Genomic DNA, 25338 nt, shown 5'->3' with positions numbered 1-25338 from the left:
TTTGGATTTTCATTTCTTCTCTTATTATGTGTGTGTTTCGGTGTTTCTGTACTGTGTGTGACAAAAACAGACAACACATAACACGGGTTGACACATTACTCATTCACACTACTACAGCTACCATATACCCCCAATCTCTCTCTCTCTCTCTCTCTCTCTCTCTCTCTCTCTCTCTCTCTCTCTCTCTCTCTCTCTCTCTCTCTCTCTCTCTCTCTCTCTCTCCTACTACTTATAAACAATCTCTATAAGGTTGCAAAAAAAGAGAAATGACAGCAATAATGGGGTCCAAGAAGAAGTTATGTGTAATGTTATTAATCTTGTTGTTGAGCAATATTGTTATTACTGCAAACTCTTCCAAATCACATTCCAAGAAGAAGACCAAATTCAACGAGCTGCGAAAAACCGAAAAGCGCTACTTCGATTGGATAAAACGAATGAGCTCTCGCAACCACTCTACCAACAGCTTCGTCGAGGCCAAGAACAAATTCGAGCCTTGCAAATTTATTAAAGTCAACAAGAACCCTAAATTAGGAGACTTCACAACTGTCAAAAAGGCCATTAATTCTATCCCTCTTTTCAATCCGTGCCGGGTAGTTATTTCGGTTAGTCCTGGAACTTACAGGTATACATATATATGCATTTTTTTTTTAATTACTATCACTTTCTTTAATTTTTTTATTATTAAATAATAATGTTGATTTTAAATATGTATGCATGTAGGGAAAAGATAGAAATTTCGGCGAGTATGGCATACGTAACATTGGAAGGAAGCGGTGCGGCAAAGACAATAATCCGGTGGGATGACACGGCTGATCGGATTGGACCTAACGGAGCGGCGTTGGGTACTTACGGCTCCGCTACTTTCGCCGTCAATGCTCCTTTTTTTCTTGCCAGGAACATCACCTTTAAGGTATATATCTCTATAATATAATATATATATTGTTGAATGACCAGTTCAACCAAAAGTTTAAGTTGTTAGTGAAATGTATCAGAATAAGTCCCCAGCGCCGCTAGCAGGAGCCATCGGAAAGCAGGCGGTGGCCCTCCGCATCTCCGCCGATATGGCGGCGTTCATAAACTGCAAATTCGTGGGAGCGCAGGACACACTATACGACCACAAAGGGAGGCACTACTTCAAAAACTGCCATATCCAAGGCTCGGTGGATTTCATATTCGGAGACGGCCTCTCTCTGTACGACAGCTGTCACCTTCACGCCAAGACAAACAACTACGGTGCCCTAACTGCGCAGAAGAGAGAGAGTATGCTCGATGAAACTGGATTCTCCTTTGTCAACTGCAAGGTCACCGGTAATGGCGCCCTCTATTTGGGCCGGGCTTGGGGGAGTTTTTCTCGAGTGGTGTTTGCTTATACGTATATGGATAAAATTATCACGCCACGTGGATGGTATGATTGGGGTGATAAGCAGAGGCACATGTAAGTTTCTTTTTTACTCAATCGCTCCCTCTCTTTCAATATTTTCATGGTTAGGCCCTCTCGGATTTGAAAATTTACACAAACTTTAATTGAGGTTTGAGTTTAGCCAACATTTAACCACATTTATCGGTTGATTTAATTAGAAAAGATTGATTAGAGTAAAAATATTTCAGTCCAGTTAGTTTGTATTAAAATTTAAATTTTGAAGGGAGGTTTTTGTACTATTTTTGAAATGTGAAGGATACTATATTTAATTAGACCAAATTTGAGGGGAGGGTTGTGTAATTTACTCAATTTTTTGTTCACGGGTTTTTCACATTTTGTTCAAAGGTAAAAATAGAAATTTGAATAAGTAAATAGTCAAACAGAGCCTGAACTCAAACCTCAATGAAAGTATCTATAATTTTATCAAACATAAGGGGTCTAAGTGTAATTTTGCTTAACCTCATGGGAGGTACGTGTAATTTTGCTTTAAAATTGCATTTCATAGCATGCTATAGAATATATAACTATGTATTATGTAGTTAGATGAAATACGAATTGAAAATATCGGGGTTTTCTTTCTTTCTTTTTTTCGTGCAGGACTGTATTCTACGGGCAGTTCAAGTGTTCGGGTCCCGGAGCGAATTATGGTGGGAGAGTATCGTGGGCAAGGGAGCTCACAAAGCAAGAGGCTCAGCCATTTGTATCACTTAGCTTCATTGATGGCCATGAATGGCTCACTAATTTATGATCTAATAACAGAGCTTTTCATATATATATATATATATATATATATATATTAATTAGGATATATTGTTTGGGAGAGTACGATGCAACATTAATTCTTTTCTCATAATAGCTAGTCATTTATGTTATACCTATAGGATTGTATGTTGCAATCTTGACATGTATGAACATAATTGCAGAGATGTATACAATTGTTGTTTGTTTTTTTTTCAAGTAAAAAAAAGAACATGCTATTTTGGCAATGTATAAATAAATAAATATGTTTTAGATGTTATTTACAAACAAGTTTACATATTGTACATGTTCCAACACTTCCCACCTTTGTGCAATGCCATAACATTACTATGTTCCAACCGTTTGTCTTTGTACAAGTTGCCCTCTGCTCCTGCAGACAAAAAAAACATAGGGCAAAAACAAAGGATATTACCAATAATTAGATGATCAAACACAATTAAAGAACACATGGCAATACAGAATATATAACAGCAGAAAATACCTGTCTGTAGAATACTAAGACTGGAAAAGAGTTACAGTTGCAATGTATCCATTCTTCATCACCTGTAATTTGTAAGCATATCCAAAGAAACCGAAATACTGTAAGGCCTTGTTTGGGAATCATGATAGGACTTGATAGACAAATATAATCAAGGTTCGTCAAATGTTTTTGGTTTTGGTTTCAAGCCCTCGACAGATAAATTTATTTATTTCAAAAAAAAAAGATCTTATCAATCCCATCAATATACGCAAACAAGGCCAAATAGTTTGAAGTAAAGGACTCACCTCAAAGGCAACATTTGGATAACCATATACGAATGTAGATCCAAAAGGGTTGCTTGTAGAGCCTTGTGTTTGAATAGCAGCTCGACCGCAATCACCAAGAATTTCCTGCATAATTTTGAAAATAAAATGCAGGGAATTTCAAAACACAATATCCCAATTTTAATAGGATCAACAATTGTTCGAATAAAATGAAGTATGTTTGGTTAAACCAATAATAAATGTACATGTGTCACCTTGACTTGTTCCCACTTTGTGCTAGGGGTAATGCCATATTTAGAGGTATTCACATCCTGATGCATTGTCTCACCAACTGAAATATATTAATAAAAAAAATTAATTGATGTTAATCTCCTTCACCGTAAAATAAAATTAAATTGAGAAAAGGTGAATAACTTACAATCAGAACTATATATAACAAAGTTGCACTTCATGTATGAGTTAAAATCTGGATGCCCGGGATAGTTGGTATGCAGAACAAACTTCTTTACTTTATGAGTCTGCAGAACATGCCCAAAATCATCTCAAAACTCCATATTTTTATTTATTTGATCAACAACGATTTTTTTTTCACAATAATAAAATTAAAAAAAGAAATAGTACCTGCCAATCGAATAAAATATCTAAGCCATGGGTGAAATAATTGTAGAAGTAATCCCCACAGAGGGTTGTTCTTGGCCTAGGATCCGAAGCTGAATGGATTACCATTTGGTCCACCTGAGCCACTCACAAAACTTAATAATCACTCGACGTCATAAATTAATCCAATTAAAACTAAAAATTATAGTTAAAGTAAGAAAACACGAATAATTAAAACAGGTATATATGCCTGTTTTTGGTGAATTCCACAGGGGCGTCCTAGTTCAGTCCATACATCCTGCATATATATATATATATATATATATATATATATATATATATATATATATATATATATATATATATATATATATATACGACAAATTTTATAAATAAAAATTTAAAAAATAAAAAAAATTCATTATCATTTCGAAAGCATTCGTACCTGTGGTGATGCACCAAAAGGAATATGCTGGCCACCGACAGTAAACCATAATTCTTCCCCTAACTATTAAAAAAAATACAGGATATATTAATTCAGGTGAACTGCAAATTTTCAAAAGTTAAATATTCATGAAAAGAAAAACAAATGTGAAGAAAGGTTAAGAAAATATCCGACCGTGACTTGCACTTGTTCCATGTAGAGGCTCTTATCGGGCAAAGGAGGTACAATTGCCTTAGCCATTGAAGATCCTACACCAACCTTAGTGTCTGTAGAAGAGTCGTATATCGAGACACGACAAGTAACTGGAGTTGTTCCGTCTGGAAATTCTAACGGCAGTTCGGCTTTCAAATGCAAAGACAGGGGCAGAAAGGACAATTTAGCACCATGAATAGAGGATCTTGTTGTCTGAATGAAAAGACGTAACTGACAAATTATTACCTTCTCGTTTGTGACAGCATTCAGCATATTGTGGGGGAATTGGGAAAGCGAAGGATAAACCCTGTGAAATAAAGTGATTACGAATTGTTAATAGATAATACGAAATGGCACGAGAAATAAATAAATTAATTAGTTAATCAACATACTGGGTAAAATAGAGTGTAAACGCCCCTTTCTTTGTCATAAATGCCGGGATATGTGGGCCCGAAAAGAGCATAGACAGCTACAAAAGTGGCTAGAGTAGATGGTCCCCTGGAAGTAAAATCTATGTAAAAAATCAATTCTTTAAAATAAAAAATTAAAAAGCTTCGAATTTTGGCACAAGATCCTACCCGATCAAGGAAGTGGCATAACGCATCTGAAGCCGTTTGACATCATAAATTTCAATAAGGCGCAACCTCTGATACAGAGAATAAAATATTGAGCAGGATGTTGATGTATATGTGCTAGAACAGAATAAAAAATCCTTTTTGATTGGACAAAATTATATTTTGAAATAAAAAAACAGAATCTTATTTAAAGAGAAAATACCTGAGACCAAGGATCAAACCTAAGATGAAATCCATGGTCAGGAAAGCTAATAACGATGTCAAGCTTCAGAGGCTCCTGCAGATCAAAGGTTATGAATAAGTGTCTGCGTAATTCTTTTACATGACATAATGTAACAAAATGAAGACCTCTGAATTAGAAACGACAAACAAGAAAACTGCTAAAAAAAATCCAATCGAAATCTAATCAACAAAACCGACAATATAACCACAACCAAAGTCATGGATGCAGCAAGGTAAACGAGTACTTCATCTAAACTACAAAAATCAAACTCGGCATGTACAATAAAACACAATTTTTTTTCTCACAAAAAATGGATGCATGCAACAGATCGATTTTAGCGCCATTGTGAACCAATCAAATCAATGACAAACCTCGTCATAGTACTTGACATGAACAACGTCATAAACATTATGCTGCTGCTCTATCTGTGCAAAGGCTTCGCATATCGGCATCCCTGAAATTCACCGTCGAATAAATTTATAAACATCATCTTATGCACAACTTCCACTATAAAACAACACTATATATGAAGAACCCCCAAAAAAAATCAATCAAAAACTTGATCAGCTTACACAACCTGTGTCCTTATCAGAAAATCCCCCAAAAATATCATTTGAACATCGAACCCAAAAAAAAAAAAAAGGCCCCATGATTACAGAATCAATAACGAGCTGAGAGAAAAATGGTGAACAGAGTCCCAATCAATTATGCATCCAGGTTTAAAGGGGTAAAGTCCAGAAGCAATTTCTAATCAAACAGGATTTCTACCGATCAAATTAAGAGGTGAATTAGGGCTTACCGAGAGAGAAAGGGCCGATGCCGATACCGGGGCGAAGATCGAGTACGATCGAGCCCATGATAGTACCCTCGCACCTTCGTCTACTTCTCTGCATACTTCAAAACCGAATTGAGATCGGATTGAAGTATTTATGGGATTCGGACAGATTGACACGAAACCGACAATGAATTATGGGTTTCCAACTAAAAAAAGATGAATCTTTTATTTAACCCGAACGAATGATCGAAGAAGTAATCGAAACGGTGGGGATAAGAAATGTTGTTGAAGCAACAAAGATTGAATTTTTATTTGTTTCTCCCTTTCATAGTATTTGTTTGTGTTGGGTTCATGTAATATACGAGTTTGCCAAGGGCTTTTCGGGGAACTGTAAAAGCTGAGGTGACTATCCAATTTTTTTTTTTTGAATTTAATAAGTGGAGAAATTTTGAATTTGTCACACATGAAATAAGTTTATTTAAATTTTAGATTAAATTTTGCAATTTTTATTTGGGGAAACTACAGATAAATCCCTAATCCAAAACTCAACTCACAGATCAGTCCCTAGGTAGTTTCCCCAAGCAATTCAGTCCCTACTCACGCGCCTAACATGCAGTTCAGTCCCTAATAAAATGTGCAAATACTAAAATACCCTTTACTTTATACTAATTTTACATAACTTCTTTACAACTTCCAACGCGCCGTTTGTATTACACGCTCTTTGCCCGTTACATTTCAAAAATCAAACAACAAAAAAGAAGCTAAAAAGGCGCAGAAAAAAACCACCGTTCTTATACCCATTTTCAGACCAAGCAGAAACGAAGAACAGAGAAACCAAGAAGAAACGAAGAACAAAGAAGGAAGAAATTACGAAGCGCGAAGAATCAACAAACCACAGAAAAATAATAAAGCGAACAGAAAAATAAAAAATAAACAAACCCATTTATAAACAATGGTGAAGCAGGGCAAACAACAAGGTTTGATTTTTTTTTTTTTTTTTTTCATTTTCTTGGAAACAGACCCATTTGGGTGTTGCTTAAGCATGGCAAAAAGGTTTATTTGTTATAGAATTTCATGATTTTGAACATATCCACTCATGGGTATTATGCCTCCACTTTATTCGGTGTTTCCCCTAATCATTAAATCGGTTCCAATATTTGTTGTTCTGTTGTTTGGGTTTGCAAAGATCATTTATTTGTTGTCCAATTTCATGATTTTGTAACAGTTTTCTCATGGGTATTATTCTTCGGTGACATTAGCATGTCCCCAAAACATTTTGAGTCCTAACAAGGGTTTCATATAGGATATGGGAAAGAGGCTTATTGTATTTTTCGTACTGGTTCTATAGTATCATGCGCAGTAATGATATTAATAGTGCATTTCGATGGTATAATCTTTGATGGTTCTGTAGCATGTGGCATATGCCACAATAGTATTACTAGTGCCTTTGAATGGTATTACTAGTGACTTCGGATGGTATTGACATGTGGTACTAGAAGTATAATGTTTGATGGTCCTGTAGTATAAGTCATATGCCATAATAGTATTAATAGTGCATTTGAATGGTATTACTAGTGACTTCAGATGGTATTGACATGTGGTACTAGAAGTATAATGTTTGATTGTCCTGTAGTATAAGTCATATGCCATAATAGTATTACTAGTGCCTTTGAATAGTATTACTAGTGACTTCGGATGGTATTGACATGTGGAACTTTATAGTACGTTGTATTTGTTATAATTGTATTTGTTTTATGTGTATGTAATTGCAGGAATTGTTGTAAAAGAAGAAGGCAGCAAGCTATCAATAGGCTGCAGGTGCTCACCGTGGGCCTTTCAAACAACTATGGAAGGTGTGAAAAAAGTGATGAAGAAACAACATCATGAAGTACTGAAGAAAAATCCCTTCTATCACTACATGGACATGCCTAAAATAAACCACAGCTTCCATAGGGTTGTGTCTCTCATGCAAGCGTACAATCCAGAAGATCGGGCCTTCTGGTTTGGGGGAAATACTATACGCTTGGAATTCACTCCGCAGCAATTATCTATCGTATTAGGGCTGCAGTACGAAGGCGTACCGGTGGATGTGAATATGGATGGCAGAGACACTGATTTCATCACACGTATTTTTGATGGTAAGTTATCTTTAATGACGAGGCCATATATTGGTTATAAACTGGAGGCCTATGCAGTTATGACCGATCAACAATCTGTTGAAGATTTCAGCAGATTGTACACTATTTATCTGTTTAATACTATTCTACTGCCAAAGGGGAACAAAACGTTAGAAAGGTGGGTTTATCCGCATGTTGAAGATTTGGAGGTTTTAGGGTCTTTTGCATGGGGAAAGTTGGTGTATGATATTCTTGTTGAGAATATGGAGGGGTATCTGAAGGGGGGGTTGAAGTATTTTGATGGATGCACTATCGGCTTATTGATAAGTGATATCTAATAGTGAATATATATTATGTTATATTGAATATACCAATTAATATTGATTCCCAAATACGCAGGCATGGGTGCATGAAAGGATCACGTTACTAGGGGTTAGCACCAGTGTTTACAAATTTCCCCGGTTCTTCCGGTGGCAAGACAGCAAAATCCCAATCGATGAAGAAGCAGCTAGGTTGCTTTTTGATCAGATAAAACAAGTGCAGGTAATACTTTGAGTTACAAAATATATTAAGTATTAGGTATTTTCTAACAATTTTTTACGTTTATTAGGTTATACCATTTTCTGTGTACCCGAAAGAGAAAGCGTTGCTTTCTCCGGTTTTGGAAGTAATTTCTGGTCCAGTTGTTGGAATTAGTGCTGACAGATTTGTTGAAATAAGTTCTGAGAGTAGTGAAGATGAGATTGGAGACGTGGAAGCAACACCTGTAAGTCATTAATACAATAAACCCTAAACTTCATACTTCCGTTCACATTGGAACATACTATATGTCAACTAATATAATACTATTGTATAACATGTTTCGTACTATTGTTTTTTTTAGTTGTAGCATAAGAAGAATAACATAAAAAGGAAGAGGGGGAATGTAACAGAAGAAGAAAATAAAGAAAAAAAAATGCAGAGTAAGAGAAAGAAAGAAAAAGAGATAGAGAAAGAGAAGGAGATAGAGATATGGAAAGAGCAGGAGAAAGAGAAAGAGAAAGAGAAAGAGAGAGAGAGAGAGAGAATGAGAGAGAGAATGAGAGAGAGATAGAAAAAGAGAGAGAGACAGAAGAAGAGAGAGAGACAGAGACAGAGAAAGAGATAGAGATAGAGGCAGAGATAGAGATAGAGGAAAGGGAAAAAGAAGGAGAAAAAAATGTAGTAGAGGGGATGGAAGGTGAAGGAGAGCGAAGTGAAGAAAGAGAGCGAAATCAAGGAGACGAAAGTCAAAGTCAAAGGCCAAAGTCAAAGGCCAAAGTTCCACGCGTGCGAGGACGAGGACGAGGACGTGGTCGTAAACAAGTTCCTGTGTCCAAGGTTTCGGTTTCAGTCCCTGGGATCAAGGTATTTATGATTATATTAGTATTACATTATTATTATTTTTTGTCATAATTGGTGTGATTTATTCGTTGTATAGACTGCCGATTATTACCGGGGAAGAAAGGACTACGTACGTCGTGACCAAATATCCGAAGAAGATAGGATATTGTTGGATCTGTTCTTGGAAAGTGTTGATTTAGGGTAAGAGCACAACCACCTTGATAGTACATGTTAATGTCTTTAATGGTATATGTCAAGTGAATACATAGTACATGTTGACTGCATGTTATAGTATGTAGTAACTTTGTACATAGTATAAGTTTACTTATCCAATAGTACATGTTGACTGCATGTTATAGTATGTAGTAACTTTGTACATAGTATAAGTCTACTTATCCAATAGTATATGTTGACCACATGTTATAGTATGTAGTAACTTTGTACATAGTACAAGTTTACTTATCCAATAGTACGTGGTTATGTCTTACTGTAGTGAAACTATTGTGGAGAGAGGCCCACATCAATTGACGGGAAGGCATATGTGCGAACTATTATTTGATGAAATGCTGAGTGCAGAACACATAGATTTGTACTTGAATCTATTATGTTCAGAATCTATCATGAACCAACATGGACATGAGATTGATTACCTTGACTCCCCTGCCCAGGTATATAGTGGTTTAACAAATAATTTTGCATACATTACAATGTTTATCTAATATTCTCTATTATGTTTCGTAGCAAGAGTTAATGTCGCGACCTCGGGTGGACGTAGAACGAATGAGCGATGCCATGTTTGATCGTCTTCTCAATGATTTTACTATTTTTGGAACGATGGCTTTTGACAAGCTAAACACAGCAAATATCTTCAGTAAAACATTTGTCATGATACCTATCAATTCCAGTGAACACTGGTTCCTGCTTGTTCTGAACCCAATAGATAAATGTATTTACCATTGGAACTCCATAGACTATTCTCCGAATTTCCCAGGAATTGCGGATTATGTCGTAAGCCCATATTCTTGTAATTAGTTATTCTTTATTCTTGCGAATTGTTGTAGACTAATATAATATTTTATTTTCGTAGGCCTCGTTTTACAGCAAGGTGGTTGAAAGAAGGTCTGGGTTGGAGATACAATCGGAAGCTAAATGGGTTCATGGATGCAGGCAGCAGGATGGGAACCTTGATTGCGGCTTGTTTGTCTGCATGTGGGCATATTGTCATGCTGTAAACAGTGAATATATTTGGTTTAAGGCAAAAACTTGCGATATCAAAATACTTCGCCCAAAACTAGCAGCTATCTTTCTGAGGCATCGGGGAGTAGAAGTGGAAGCTAAATATGAAATAGATCTGGCGTTATTGTGAAAAAACTGGGAGTGGAAGTGTTTTGGGGTTCTTGTCTTTTTTGTAATTAATTAATGAACAGGTGAATGTGTTTTTATGCCATAAACAATCTGTCCTTTTGTTGTAGAGCTAATAATACTATTGATTAGCTCTACTCGTACTTTTTCATTGTATACATTGTACTATATGTTTCGATGAAATGTACTTGCCTTTTGAACACATGGTACTTTATTTTGCGATTAATTAGTTTGTATAAAGAATATAAGCGTACCATAAAAATGAGCAACAAATACTTTCTAGTCCATTCGAAGATACCTTGTCAACAATAGACTTGTACTTATTTGATGAACAAAGCGTACTTCACATGTGTATTCACAAAAAACTTGCCATAATCGATGTTGATTGACTCCCACATTGTCTCCATTATTGTTTTAGATGATTATTTTAAGGTAGGTGAACATTATTGTTGCGTTTGGAATACAAGATCCCATAAATATGTTGAATTTCATACATGATACACATATCTATACAATATAGTCATACATTGTCTCCATTCATTCTTAATAGTCTTAAACTGAAGAGTTGTGTCTTAAAATGCGATCATATGGATGCATTGGCCCGACAATAATATATAGAGTTTAAAAATAATATATGAATGGCAAACATATACTTTATCAGTGAACAAATCGTACTATAGTGACGACTCACTTGTACTTTAACGGCTTAAACATTATACTTAATTGGTGAACAAAGCGTACTATATTTTTTGATGAATTGAATTGTACCAATTTCATCGACGTTTTAATGATCAATAAGTACGGGAGTTGCATAAATTATGTTTTAAATGATTATTTTAAGGTAGGTGAGCATTATTGTTGCGTTTGGAATACAAGATCCCATAAATATGTTGAATTTCATACATGATACTCATATACTATACAATATATTCATACAAGTCTACAATGCTCAAGTGTAAAACTAATACTTTCCTCAATTCTTACCATAGTCGATGTTGATCGACTCCCACATTGTCTCCATTCATTCTTAATAGTCTTAAACTGAAGAGTTGTGTCTTAAAATGCGATCATATGGATGCATTGGCCCGACAATAATATATAGAGTGTAAAAATACTATATGAATGGCAAACATATACTTTATCAGTGAACAAATCGTACTATAGTGACGACTCACTTGTACTTTAACGGCTTAAACATTATACTTAATTGGTGAACAAAGCGTACTATAGTCACGAATAACCCGAACTTTACCAGCTTATACATTGTACTCTTATGTTCACTAATTAAACAACAGTACATAGGTTTTACATAGCATGTAGACTGCAAATATTACTAGATTCAACACTATCAAACTATGAACTACTCCACCTTCAGAATTGCAATTCTTCACTTCACTTTCTTGATGGACTTGGTTCATCGACGCACTTGTAGCTTCATTTTCTTCACGATTTGAGTTGGAAAAAGTTTGCCCAACTTCAAATGGTTCACACCAATGGGAGTAGCCATGGTGTGGGCAACAGTAAAATAACCTTCCGGGATTCGAAATAGTTTCTGAAACCATGATTATTGTTTTCTTCCCACAATCAAGACGCTTGCATTTCCCTTTTTTGTATTTTAACCCACTCATTTGAGTGGTGCTACTCGAAGAAGCCATGAATTAGAAACAAATGAGCCTATGTGTCATTTATGGTCATATTATGACTTGACTAGTTCTGACAATAAGCAACGGCTATATTATAAGCAACGGCTATATTGTAACGGTCATAAATTGAGTAAGTCATACCATCCTATCTCATAGATAATACCATGTGTAAATAAAAATAGTACCATTAGACTGAAAATGATAAACCATCAATGAACAGAGTACCTAATACATAGTACAAACTACAAATAGCAAAAACATAGTGCAAATTGAAACATAGTACAAAGTTCAAATCAACATAGTACAAATCACATAATAATAAAGTACAAACAGCCAGTTTTCATTCACTTCAATCACTTGAATAACATAATGGGCAATCATGTAAGCTCTCCTCCATCTTGTCCTCCCTGATGAAAAACATAAAATTTACATTAGAAACAAAACTAGTTAGTTTAAGTAACACAAATGCAGACAGTATTTACATTAAAAAAAAATTGCTAGTCAGATTGGTTGTGTGCAAGTACGACGATTGTGTCCAGGCTTCCCACAACGAGTACACTTCAGTTGACGAGTTTGCACTTGTGAAGGAATTCTTTTTGTCTTTCTACGCCCCGGTCAAGTTCTCGAATCAGGTGCATTAACAAAGACATCGGGCGGAGCATTACACGCATCGTACAAGTCAAAGTCCTCATCAAACGAGGGAATTGGGTTAATCGTGAATTGATATACCTGTTTGTACGTATCAATATGAAAGCATGGATCAACAAACTCATATACTGAGTATCCTTTTGACTCCAAACATGCACATGCATGTTTGCATGGAAGTTTTTCTAATTGCCATGATTTACAAGAACAAGTCTTGTACTGCAAGTCAACCTTATACGACTTGTCCTCATCATATACCTCAAAAGCGGTGCTACTTGATCTACAATATTTTAAGGAACGAGAGGCCATATGATTGATTGTTAATCTCTTTAGAATTTTCTTGCACAATATGCCAGTCATTGCCAAACTTTTTCCTTGTCGTTTAACTAGCATCTCCATTATTTTGATCCGTATGTGATCAATCATGGATGGAACAGGCAAAGATCGGGCATCTTTAACCCAACCATTCCAATTTTCTGCCTGATTATTGTTCACGATTCCCCATCTTTCTCCAGAAAAATAGGCATTGGCCCAATGATTTGGATCAGAATTCGAAATAAATGATGCCGCGAGAGGCATAGATTGCACTATACGAGAAATAGTTGCATCGAACTCCTGCCGAGTAGGAGCATATGCAGCATTATGTAAAACACTCGCCCAATATGACTTGTTGTGCAATGGGTACTTCCTCAGGACCTATATTATTTTGAAACATGTTATACAAATGTATGAAACATGCTATACAAATGTATGAAACATGCTATACAAATGTATGAAACATGTTATACAAAAGTATGACACATGTTACACAAATGTATGAAACATGTTATACAAAAGTATGAAACATGTTATACAAAAGTATGACATGAGGTGACAAATGGTACGTTCCAATTTGCATATTAAAGAGAATCAAAATACCTGAGTTCTAAAGTTATCCACCAAGTGTCGGAAACAATATGCATGGTGGCTACTAGAAAATACCAACGGGACGGCTTTAAGAAGCCCCGAATGACGATCAGAGAAAATGGTAAAAGATCTATTGTCATTGTGAAGATCTAGAATTTGTTTCAGTTTAATGCAAAACCACTCCCAGTTTTTATCATTCTCAGCATCAACAACTGCGTATGCCAATGTATATAAGGAATCATTTGGATCCTTGCACACAGCAGAAAGCAAGCATCCTTTGTACAGTTAAACCTCTATAAATTAATACTGTTGGGACCATCAAAATTTCATTAATTTAGCGAAATATTAACTTATCGATAAATTAATAATTATTAATTTATACATTAATTAATAAATTATTAATTTATGAAATTACTTTTATTATTATTTTCAATAAATACATTTTTTTTTTAATTATTTTACGTGTATATTATTCATTGTACCATTCGTCAATGCATTATAGAGCCCGTTTCACGAACGGAAGCTCTTAAAGCAGCAATGATATAGAACGATTTTATATTGAGTTATGACAAAACTATACCGAAAGTTCTAACTATGTTAAGAAAAGTGAGGGACGAGATTTATGGTAATGTGAACTTTAACAGAAACAAGCAACAATTAGATTGTATTGTATGAAACTTTCATTGATCTATAAAATATGAACTATACCATGTAATTTAAGAATTATTTTAATGCATTATTAATTTATATATTATATGGGGCTTCTTAAATTTTTCGAATGTGTATTATCTTATAAATTTAGCGAATTATTAATTTAGCACGTTGTCCCCGAGTCGGGACCGGGAAAATTTATTATTTAAGCGAGGTTATTAATTTATCGGGTATTAATTTATCGAGGTTCTACTGTACTTATTTTTAATGTGAGTCCCATCCAAACATATCATCGGCCTACACCGATGAAAGCCGGAAATAGAACTCCCAAAACTAATAAATATTCGAATAAACTTTTGAGTAGCAGGTTCAATCTCATACTCTGCCATGCTACCAGGGTTATGCATTTTTAATGCACGACAATAGCGTCTCAGTTTATCATAATATGTCGTCTCATCACCATGGATATGACGCATTGCTTTTTCTTTACCCCTCCATGCTGTGTAGTACTGAAGCTCCAGACCATAATCGTCTCGGATATCTTCTAACATACCACATGGTGTGTAAGCTGGCTGCGTTCTCAATTTTCGTTTCATAATTTGAGCAATCCATGTAGCATCGGCTTTAGGATGACCCCTTGTACGAAGAGTAGCATCACCACAAGTGTGCTCAAGATTGCACTTGCGAATGCTAAATAACTTATCTGACTTGTACAATGATGCATAAACCCTCCATTTGCAGTTTTCGTCAATGCATACTGCTATGATCTTTTGTTGATCATTTTTCATGTACTTAAATGATCGATTATTAGCAATAGAATAGTTTTTCAGCATATGCCTAAAATCATCAGGATCTTTAAAAAACTGATTCTCCCCACGGATGCAATGTCTCCATGCATCAATTGAATTTCCAAGCGGATTACCCTCGATTTCCATCGATTGATCGCCGCTTTTGGTTTCAAAAAAATTTTAAAAATGGATTACAATAGAGTGGAATCCAAATAACAATGTACATGAAAATATCATAACAATGCACTGGTTCCATACTATCTTCTCCATTATATAATACTAAGTTTTCCCACAAATAGTACCAAGTTTACCTATCACCCATACTATTCAGATGAAGGTTACGTACTATCTTCCCCATTATATGATACTATGTTTTCCCACCAACAGTACCAAATTTACCTATCACCCATACTATTCAGATGAAGGTTACGTACTATCTTCCTCATTATATGATACTATGTTTTCCCACCAGCAGTACCAAATTTACCTATCACCCATACTACTCAGATCAAGGTTACGTACTGTAAGTACCATACGTCCATACCATTATATTTATATTAGCATGATACTATTATGTGCCATATTTTATACTATGTATCACACAATAATTAACAACCATAAAGAAATGCATTTCAGTAGTACATAAAAAGATGGAGACCTACCAGCCATCGGTGCGAACCCTCTTTCCACGCGAATTAGCTTCATCTTTGCGGATCACGACAATGTCGACCACACTCATCTTCATTATCAGATGCAATGCAACCATATTCTCCACATCTTCATCACTGCCCAATGTCACATACAATCTTTCCCGAGGAGCCAAGTATTGGAGGATCAGTGCATCTGGATGGATATGATTCCATTTGTTGATAATAGCACCATATATCTCCGTTAAGGTCGAATTACTTTTTATGGAAATAATGTGAAGTTCCATTTTGTATCGACAACTTCCAAGAATCACAGCGGGTAAATCATTTGATACATCATTTGTAGCCATTGTGGGGTGGGTGGGTTTTACAGTGATTTTTTCGCCGGAAAAAGAGCAAACCAGAGGAGAGAAAGGGAGAAGAAATAGAGAAGAAAGAGAGCAGATGAAGAAAGAAAGAGAAGATGAAGAGAGAGAAAAGCAGGAGAGAGAAAAGCAGGAGAGAGAAAAGGGTGAGAGTGAAAAGAGAATATAATAAAATATTCAAAATTCACATTAGGGACTGATCTGCATGTCAGACGCGTGAATAGGGACTGAATTGCTTGGGGAAACTACCTAGGGACTGATTTGTGAGTTGAGTTTTGGATTAGGGATTTATCTGTAGTTTCCCCTTTTTATTTTATTTTTTAAAAGAAAAATGTATTGAAAGAAGATTTTGAGGAATGGCCCAAAAAATGTTTTACAAATGGCCCTTTATTATTTTGGGCCGGGCCTAAATATGGACTCATTTTAAAGACTCTATTAAGATATCCTAAAAAAAATATATATATATATATATAATAATAATAATAAATAAATAGAAAATGAACTTTATCAGGAAATAAAGAGAAGGAAATTATTATTATATTCCTTCTCTTCATTATAGGAACAATGTTTTTCTTTATTTGAAAATGACTTATCTTTCCTAAATTTAGAATTATGTCTTAATTTAAAAGTATTAAATTTCATGTTTTACTTTTAATGGATGATGGCTTTGTAGGTATGAAAATAAGGAAGTCTTCATTGTAAGTTATAATGACATAATCAAAGAGAAGAAGTATGTAAATGAAGTGGATTAATTAGCATTTATTTCTTGCTTTATTATGTGTTCATAAAATATGTTAGCTTGGATTTACATTACAATTAAGATTATATTTAGTCGTTTACAATTTTTTGGAGAAATGAAAAACTAATTCCAAGTATTTTCTAAATATTTTGGAAAAAAATAATATTGGAAATCGCAATGAAAAAACTTGTTCCGAATAAAAATATGATCTTTATCCACATACGTGATATTTGACCGAAAAAGTAAACTTTCGAAAATTAAAATGGAATGAAAAATCAAGATCTTATATATAAAATTATAGTGGAGAAATAGAAATTGACGAAATTCAGAAATTATGTTCCAACTTAAAACATGAAGAAATTTAAAATAAAAAAAGACTTAAAAGTTTACTAATTAGTGAAATAAATTAGGAGATGAATAAATTAGATGAAAGAAATATAGCGTGTGTTTTAGTACGATTGGGAAGTTGTGAGTTGTTGATGCGATCTCTTGTGTATCATAAGATTTCTTTACTAAACGTAAGAAAACTCTTCTTTATTATTTCTCTTCATATCAAATAACGTAGGGTTTGAGCCCTTAAATAACCAAAAGACCTAATTACCTAATATGACTCTAACTCTCCTAACCTAATCCAATCTAAGTTTACGGCTGCACAAATAACTTGTTACTCAATTAACTATGAAAACCTATAATAATAACCTAACTACTATATTAATTAATAATAAACTATTAACTAAATCAATACTTAAATAATATATTAAATAATAAAATACTAACTAACTTATAATTAATCGATATATATAATATATCGTATCAAACCACCCCTCTTGAAATGAACCTTGTCCTCAAGGTTCCAATAATTGCAGCTCTTATTGCAGCTCTCTCTTTTACGCTTCCACCTATGTTTGACTACATCGAATTGCGTCCCGAGTGAATCCGAAAAACATGACGAACGATCAAGATCTTTACCACATTGTTTATGTTGATCGAACGAACTCCTCAAGGCTTTTGGAAAAATTCTCAATATTTTTCCCGATAAATAAGCCTCTTCAATTACCTTTTCAGATTCCGGTTCATTCACAATCACCAATTCTTGTTCGTCCTTTTTTCTTTCAACAACATGGAAATCTCCCAATATCCATTGTAGTTCTTCATTCTCATATGTGGTTAATTCCTCATCTTCGTCCCAAATTACCTCCGTTAACTCCGATTCTTCTTCTTTCGGCTCTTCGTCCCACTTTATATCAGTTGAATCCGATTCTTCTTCTTTCGGCGAACTCTCAAAAATTTGGGGCTCTTCGAAAAAGTCATCGTCGTCCTCTTCCTCTTCCTCTTCCTCCGGCGATAGACTCGGCATCTTTGGCGGTGGTGGTGATGGCCGTGGTGGTGACGGACAGCGGTCCCTTCGGCAGCGGTCCCTTCGGCTTTTGTGATGGCGTTGACGTCGTCCGTGACTTTGTTCGAGCAATTTCTGAAAATTAATCCGTAATCTCTCTACGGATTTCTCCAATCGCTCCAACCGTCTTGTTTCTGACATCATGATTTTCACAAAGTTTTGATGTGATCTCAACTTTGCTCCAGCGTAGCTTTGATGTAATCTCTGCCTTGCTAACGAAGCGTTGGTGTTAATCGCAACTTCGCTCTGATACCAATTGATGCGATCTCTTGTGTATCATAAGATTTCTTTACTAAACGTAAGAAAACTCTTCTTTATTATTTCTCTTCATATCAAATAACGTAGGGTTTGAGCCCTTAAATAACCAAAAGACCTAATTACCTAATATGACTCTAACTCTCCTAACCTAATCCAATCTAAGTTTACGGCTGCACAAATAACTTGTTACTCAATTAACTATGAAAACCTATAATAATAACCTAACTACTATATTAATTAATAATAAACTATTAACTAAATCAATACTTAAATAATATATTAAATAATAAAATACTAACTAACTTATAATTAATCGATATATATAATATATCGTATCAAAGATGAATAAATCATAAATGTGAAGATGGAAGAAGATAATAAATAAATAAATAAATAAAAAAAAAAGACTAAAAAAGAAGGAAAGAGAGAGAAAATGGGAATCTGAGTTGGGCCACCTTCTTTCTTCTTCCACCTCCTCCTCCGTCAGTCAGTCAGGTGTCACATGTCTACGTCTCAGACCTAATTCACAGATGGCCGGAGGAGATACTCCAATTATTCTACCCTTTCTTTTTCTTTTTCTCTTTTTTTTTTTTTTATTATTATTATCCTCCCACAACAAATACAAAAACCCAAAGTAACTTTTTCTCGCACTATCATTCAATCACCTTAAAAAAAAGTTGTAGAGAGAGAAAGAGAGAGAGAGGAGCCCATTTGAACCTCCAATCACGTGTTCCTCAATTCTGTGCTGGCCCCCCATGGCCATCCCCCGCGTTTCAGTTCATTGACTCTTTTCTGTGTGACATAGCGTCAAACACTTGGTGGGTGTGTTATGTGTGTGTGTGTGGGGCTGCTCTCTTGCTAATTTCAACTTCTTTTGTTTCGACATAATTTTACTCTCTAAAGTCCAAGACTTTGCTCACCGAGTCACCCCATCCCCTGCTTCAACCCACATCCACCGTCCATTTTTTTTTCCTTTTTTTAAATTCTTCTTTCATCTCGCAATTGGGTTTTCTTGATTTGCTGAAAAGAGGGCAAAGTGGTGATGATCGTGGATTTCGTTTCTTGCTCCGAATTTGACAAGTTTGGGGTTTGAGTAGGTTTTATGGAGAACATAGAGACTTTGTTGGCTGCAGTGGCTCAGACCCAAGGCTTTGACGACGATGAGCCTGTTGTTCCTACTCCTCCTCCTCCGCCGCCGTCAAGGTTAGTGAACTTTGATTCTTCGCCGGAGATTCCAGGCGATGTGGGTGACTCTCAGCTGGTTGAAGCTCCTGTGGAGGTCTCCAGAGATCTTCTGCGTTCGACGGCGAACCGGCCGCCGGAGACTGCAGTTCCGGCGACGGATCGGGTGATCGGAGCTGACGATAAGAAAAAGAGAGGAAGACCGCCGAGGGGGCAGCTTGCAGTGAAGCCCCCGCCGCAGAAGCGAGCAAAGCAGGAGGATGAAGACGAAGATGTTTGCTTCATTTGCTTCGATGGGGGTTCTCTTGTGCTTTGCGACCGCAGGTAAGTTTAATTCTTGTGAAATTTACTTCCAGATTTTGTTAGGATTTGACTCGTTCCGAATTAACTCGGCCGGAGTGCGATTTTCACACTCTGTTAAGGAAAGTTTTACTTCATTATTATCTAAAGTAGCATAAAAAGGAAGTCTTTTTTATGGAATGTTAACTTTAGAGTTCGTCCCTAATGTATAGGGGCTGTCCGAAGGCTTACCATCCGGCCTGTATTAAGCGAGACGAAGCGTTTTTTAAATCAAAAGCTAAGTGGAACTGCGGTATGTTGATCTTTTCATCTGTTTGAGTGTACTGAAGTCTTAAAGTTTCCATTTTTTTTTTGTTTTTGTTTCGATAGAAAATTTCTTGTTTTTTCGGTTCTTATGGTGGAAATTTTGACCTACATGTCTCTGAATTCTCCCATTGAATTTGTATTACTATGTGTGGTAAATGGTAAGATACCTAGTAAAGATGTGGGCAATGCTTGTTAATTTGGACTAAACGTTCTTGTAAGTTTGTGGGCTAATAAGCATATTTTGAAGTGAAATGTACGTGACCATGTTTCTTTTATAGTCTCTACGATTCTTTGCTAATTCATTTGTCTGCTCTTTTATCTTATCATAGTCTTGAATGCAAGTTTTCATAGATCTCATCTTATGGAGCTATTGATTTTCAGGATGGCACATATGTAGTGTGTGTAGAAAGGCTTCTCACTATGTGTGCTACACTTGCACGTATTCATTGTGCAAGGGATGCACTAAAGATGCCGATTACGTGTGTGTTAGAGGCAACAAAGGCTTTTGCTCAACGTGCATGAAGACTATTACGCTGATGGAAAACCAAGGCCCTGTAAACAGTGACTCGGGGGTATGCACACTTGTTTTTTTATGTTTTTTGGATTTGTCTCTCTCATATTGTATCTACGTAGAGCAGTTGAAATTGATTTTTATATTATATCTACTCTTTTTATTAAAGCTTGCCTAAAATATATTTTCTTCTGTTAAAATTTGTTGTAATAGGACACTCCTTTTTGATAAATCTCGAAACATGCTGACATAGTATTTTATGCAGGTTCAAGTAGATTTTGACGACGTAACTAGTTGGGAATATCTTTTTAAGATGTATTGGGTACCCTTGAAAGAGAAGTTATCCTTAACGATGAGTGACCTCACGAAAGCTAGAAATCCCTGGAAAGGTGTGGCTCCAGTCGTTTGCACGCCACAGTTGAGTAATGTACTCGATGGAAAAGTTTCTATTCCTATCAAAAGTTCTGAACATTTGGAGATAAATAAGCTCGAAGAAGCACAGAACAAAACGTTAATGCCAGCTGTATCAAGAGCCAGTAACCACATTGAGATACCAAATAGCAATAGTGGGGAAAACGAGACGATCTTTAGCAAAGACACGAAAATTCTAAACGCTAATGAAACAAGCATTGGAGGCAATTGTGGGAAAGACACTTTCAATCCAGTAATTAAAAATGAAGAAGACAATCTTAGCATTGTCAAAGATAGAGGTGAGCCAAGAGACGGAAATCCAGACAATTCAGGTACTGACAAAAATCGTAAAAAAAAATCTTCTTGAATCTTACTTTATTATAAATGAGGGTTCTCATAAAGATTTTTTTTTCCAGCTGGATTTGTTGATTCTGTTGCAAGTGGCATGGAAGTTGATGTAGACAACTCGTTGATGCAAATAAAGAGTAAGAAAGAAGAGATGTTTGGAGAGAGTGAAGAGAGAAAACCCCAGAATAAATCGAGGGACTATGCTGCAATTGATGTTCATAATATTAACTTGATCTATTTGCGGCGTAATATGATGGAGAATCTCGTTGAAGATAAGGAGAATTTCCATGATAAGGTCTTAGGATCGATTGTGAGAATCAGAATTTCAAGTGATGACCAGAAGCCAGATGTTTACAGGCTTGTCAAAATTGTAGGTATAGTCGCATTGAATCATCATCGCACTTTTTCTCCTTCATATATATATATATATATATATATATATACATGTATGCATGGATGTATGGATGTATAACTGTCTTATGGTATTCAGGGACTAGAAAGGTGGCCGAGCCATATAAAATTGGTGATAGGACAGCAAATATCATGCTTGAAGTTTTAAATTTAGATATGCAAGAGGTCATATCAGTTGATGCCATTTCAAATCAAGATTTTACCAAGGTAGGTCGAATGCAGAATTGGTCTTAATTTTCTGAAAGTTTCGACCGTATTTTCTTGTTGGGGTATTTTTTTAATATCTATAAAATAGAAATAGGGTGATAGAATCTAATTGTTGGTTCCATCTTTGTTGCCTAATAATTTGTTTTGACAAACTCAGGATGAGTGCAGACAGTTGCACCAAGGCATTAAATGTGGGCTCATGGAGCAGTTCACTGTTGTAAGTATACTATGTAGCATTGCTTCAGAGTTGGACCTGAAATTGGAAAAGCGGTTATTTACTTGTATTTTTGTATCTTGGTAGGATGAAATAAAAAAGAAAGCTATGGCCCTTCAACCAGTTAGGGTCAAATATGTGAGTTCGTAAACTCTTAACTACCTGAATTTAATTTGGTTCATCTGTTTCTTTTATTTTCAATTCTTTTTAATTTTTCAAGATTTGACTTTCATTTGGATGTTCTATATTTGTAAATGTAGTGGCTGGAGGCAGAGATATTACAGCTAAATCATCTTCAGGATCAAGCTAGCAAGAAAGGGCGTAAGAAGGAATATCCTTTTTTTTTTTCATCAATGTTTTAACTTATCAAACAGCGTGGTAATGTTTGATGCGCCAAGTTTGCTAAAGAAACATAAGATATTTCTGTCGAACAAATGAGCTAAATTTCTATTGTGAAACTGTATCTGTAGCCATATTCTTGACACTAGACGTTGCACATGTTTCTTCCTTGACCAGTTATCACGCTCAGAGAACATGTACGTAAAATACAGCTACTAAATTCACCTGAAGAATACCAGCGCAGAATTGTTCAAGTTCCAGAAATACATGTCGATCCAGATGTAATAAGCCCAGATGCTGAATTGGAAGATGCAAAAAGTTGTGATAACAGTAGAAAAGGTATTATCCCATCAGTTTATTTCTTTGCTTTTCTTACACCATCAAAGATTCTAAGTGGGGTCATCGTCGTTTTATACAGATGAACATGTCATGTCAAGATACTCGGAATCTTCTCAAGTAAATGGTAAGCCAGTTTCTCCTAACAAAAATGGTGAAGGATAATTCTACCATGTTGATTTTCAGTCGAAAATTTGTTTCCTAGTAATTTAATCAGAGACTATTATTTCATACACTTCCTCAGGTAAAGAAGATGGAGAGAAGATAGATGCATGTGTATCAGATAATTCAGAGAAACTAATAGATCAAGTTAACGTTACTAACTCAACAATTGGTGGTAGAAATGAATCAAATGATCAAAGGTCAGAAATGGAAACTTCGAGCGCAACTGTATCTGTGCGGAACTTTCTACCTGTCAATATTATCGAAACCGAGAAATTATGGCATCATCGAGATCACAATGGTAAAATTCAAGGCCCATTTTCGATGATGCATTTGCGCGACTCGAGTAAAATCGGACTTTTTCCACACAATATGAGAATATGGACGAATCACGAGCAATACGACTCGTTGCTTCTGACAGATGCTCTGAGTGGGAGATTCCATGGGGCATCCGAATGGAGACATGACAGAAATGATGGAGACAGTAAACAGAAAGAGACGGCCTCTTGTAATAACGCAACTGTTTTGCCCGACAACAATAGTGGATCTGTGAGGGCAAACGAGTCTCCCTCTTGGCCTCAATGCTGGGATTTGCTTAAAGATGATGAGGTCAGCAATGGCCCACAAAATACCGAAAAGAATCCAAACGTGCCGAATCAAATCGAGACAACTAGTGGAGGAAATAAATCTTTACAAGAAAAAGAAAATCCGAGACCTTTGCCTATTGATTTGAGCTTGAACGATATAGATATAGACTCGGGTTGTGTTTCTGCACCTGTATCCACAAACTTCCCTTTGCAAAACTCTGGTATACTTGAGCTTCTAAGTCCTAAGGAAGATCATAAGGCCAGCGAGAAACCGCCACCTGGATTACCGAATTTCCCCGTGCCAAATGCGGGCCCCAGCTGGATTCCTGAAGTAGCTAACGAATGGTGCGGGTATGCATCCACACCGGCGAAGCCATGTGCCGCGGATACGTGGGATTCGGATCTTGCCTCTGCCCCTTCCCAGAGACCTCACGAAGTTACAAACTGGCTGGCAATGATGAATGAGCCGATTGAATTCGATGCTTTGGGGGAAGAATCGGTTTCGGATTTGTTGGCTGAAGTTGATGCGATGGAATCGCAGGGTGTATTTCCTTCGCCTACTTCAGCTATGAAGTTTGCCAAGGAGATGCTAGACTGTAGAGACGATTGCTTTAGTTCGATCGAGGAATTTAGCTCAACCAATGATGTTTGCAAACCGGTTATTGCATCATCATCTGTGATCGAGGGTCTAGATTCTTTCAACAATTCCTCGTCTGTGGGGAGTGCTGTAGAGAATAATAATTCCTCCTCAGTTTACACAGGTGGAACGGGTTCGGATTTCCACCAAGAAACAGCGGACCCCGGCTGGGGAGCGGTGCAGGGGAATATTAACCTGGTTACGGTGCAGGGTAACGTGAATCTTGTGTTGGGGGGACCTTCGGCTCAGGGAATGGCGAACATGGGGTGGGCTAATCCGTACCAGACAGCAGGTTGGGGTAATCCGAACCTGAACCAGAGCCCAGTGAATGGGAATCTACCGTGGGAGGGTCCACGGAAATACGGTGGGGAGAGGTTTCCTAGCCCTAGAGAGTGGGGGGGTTGTTATCAAGGTGGAGGTGAGCCGGGGTTTGGGAGGGGGAGGCTCCCGTGGGGGCGGCCTCCATTTAGTGGGGGTGGTGGTGGTGGATATTCGAGGCCACCACCGAAAGGGCAGAGGATTTGCAAATTCTACGAGAGTGGTCGGTGCAAGAAAGGAGCGTTCTGCGATTACTTGCATCCTTCGTAGTTATGTTGTCTTTTTGTTTTAGTAAGGTGATGGATTATATTTTGGTGCTAGTAATTTTTGTAATAATTAATAATGTGAGTAGCTTAGTCTGTGTAGGTGTTAGTTCATAATCTGTATGTTATTTGGAGAAGAAGAGATGATGAGTTGTTTAATTTGTGTATTAGCCCTTTTGAGGGCAATTTCGGAAAAT

The 25338-nt window shown here is 36.3% G+C and overlaps 4 protein-coding genes and 1 pseudogene across 4 annotated transcripts in view; 2 read left to right on the top strand and 3 right to left on the bottom strand.

Annotated features, from left to right (window-relative positions):
* Positions 1–25338, bottom strand: part of LOC105972963 (putative mannitol dehydrogenase) — a 54820-nt gene that overhangs the window by 29463 nt on the left and 19 nt on the right. The window lies entirely within an intron of this gene.
* Positions 147–2438, top strand: LOC105973037 (putative pectinesterase 53). The gene is made up of 4 exons (XM_012998031.2): positions 147–622; positions 721–910; positions 993–1435; positions 2018–2438. The coding sequence occupies exons 1-4, from the start codon at positions 267–269 to the stop codon at positions 2166–2168; spliced, it is 1140 nt and encodes a 379-aa protein (XP_012853485.2). The 5' UTR covers positions 147–266; the 3' UTR covers positions 2169–2438.
* On the bottom strand, positions 2362–6059 carry LOC105973036 (PHAF1 protein At3g51130). The gene is made up of 15 exons (XM_012998030.2): positions 5755–6059; positions 5327–5409; positions 4935–5009; positions 4736–4803; positions 4550–4655; positions 4404–4464; positions 4140–4306; positions 3966–4028; positions 3771–3818; positions 3545–3658; positions 3342–3441; positions 3178–3254; positions 2945–3049; positions 2661–2722; positions 2362–2549 (listed from the first exon to the last, which is right to left on the bottom strand). Exons 1-14 carry the CDS (start codon positions 5846–5848, stop codon positions 2675–2677), a joined length of 1209 nt encoding a protein of 402 aa, XP_012853484.1. The 5' UTR covers positions 5849–6059; the 3' UTR covers positions 2362–2549; positions 2661–2674.
* Positions 12830–15687, bottom strand: LOC148766140 (uncharacterized; annotated as a pseudogene).
* Positions 19103–25337, top strand: LOC105972982 (zinc finger CCCH domain-containing protein 44). Its single transcript, XM_088826208.1, has 13 exons — positions 19103–19427; positions 19513–20115; positions 20304–20383; positions 20779–20969; positions 21174–21651; positions 21736–22041; positions 22158–22285; positions 22443–22502; positions 22587–22637; positions 22760–22830; positions 23023–23177; positions 23257–23301; positions 23419–25337. Exons 2-13 carry the CDS (start codon positions 19712–19714, stop codon positions 25146–25148), a joined length of 3699 nt encoding a protein of 1232 aa, XP_088682334.1. The 5' UTR covers positions 19103–19427; positions 19513–19711; the 3' UTR covers positions 25149–25337.

This window comes from Erythranthe guttata, chromosome 12 (assembly GCF_056151865.1).
Source record: "Erythranthe guttata isolate IM_541 chromosome 12, IM_541, whole genome shotgun sequence".
Lineage (NCBI taxonomy): Eukaryota > Viridiplantae > Streptophyta > Magnoliopsida > Lamiales > Phrymaceae > Erythranthe > Erythranthe guttata.
The sequence above is the reverse complement of the archived record's forward strand: the minus strand, read 5'-3'. Positions and strand labels throughout refer to the sequence as shown.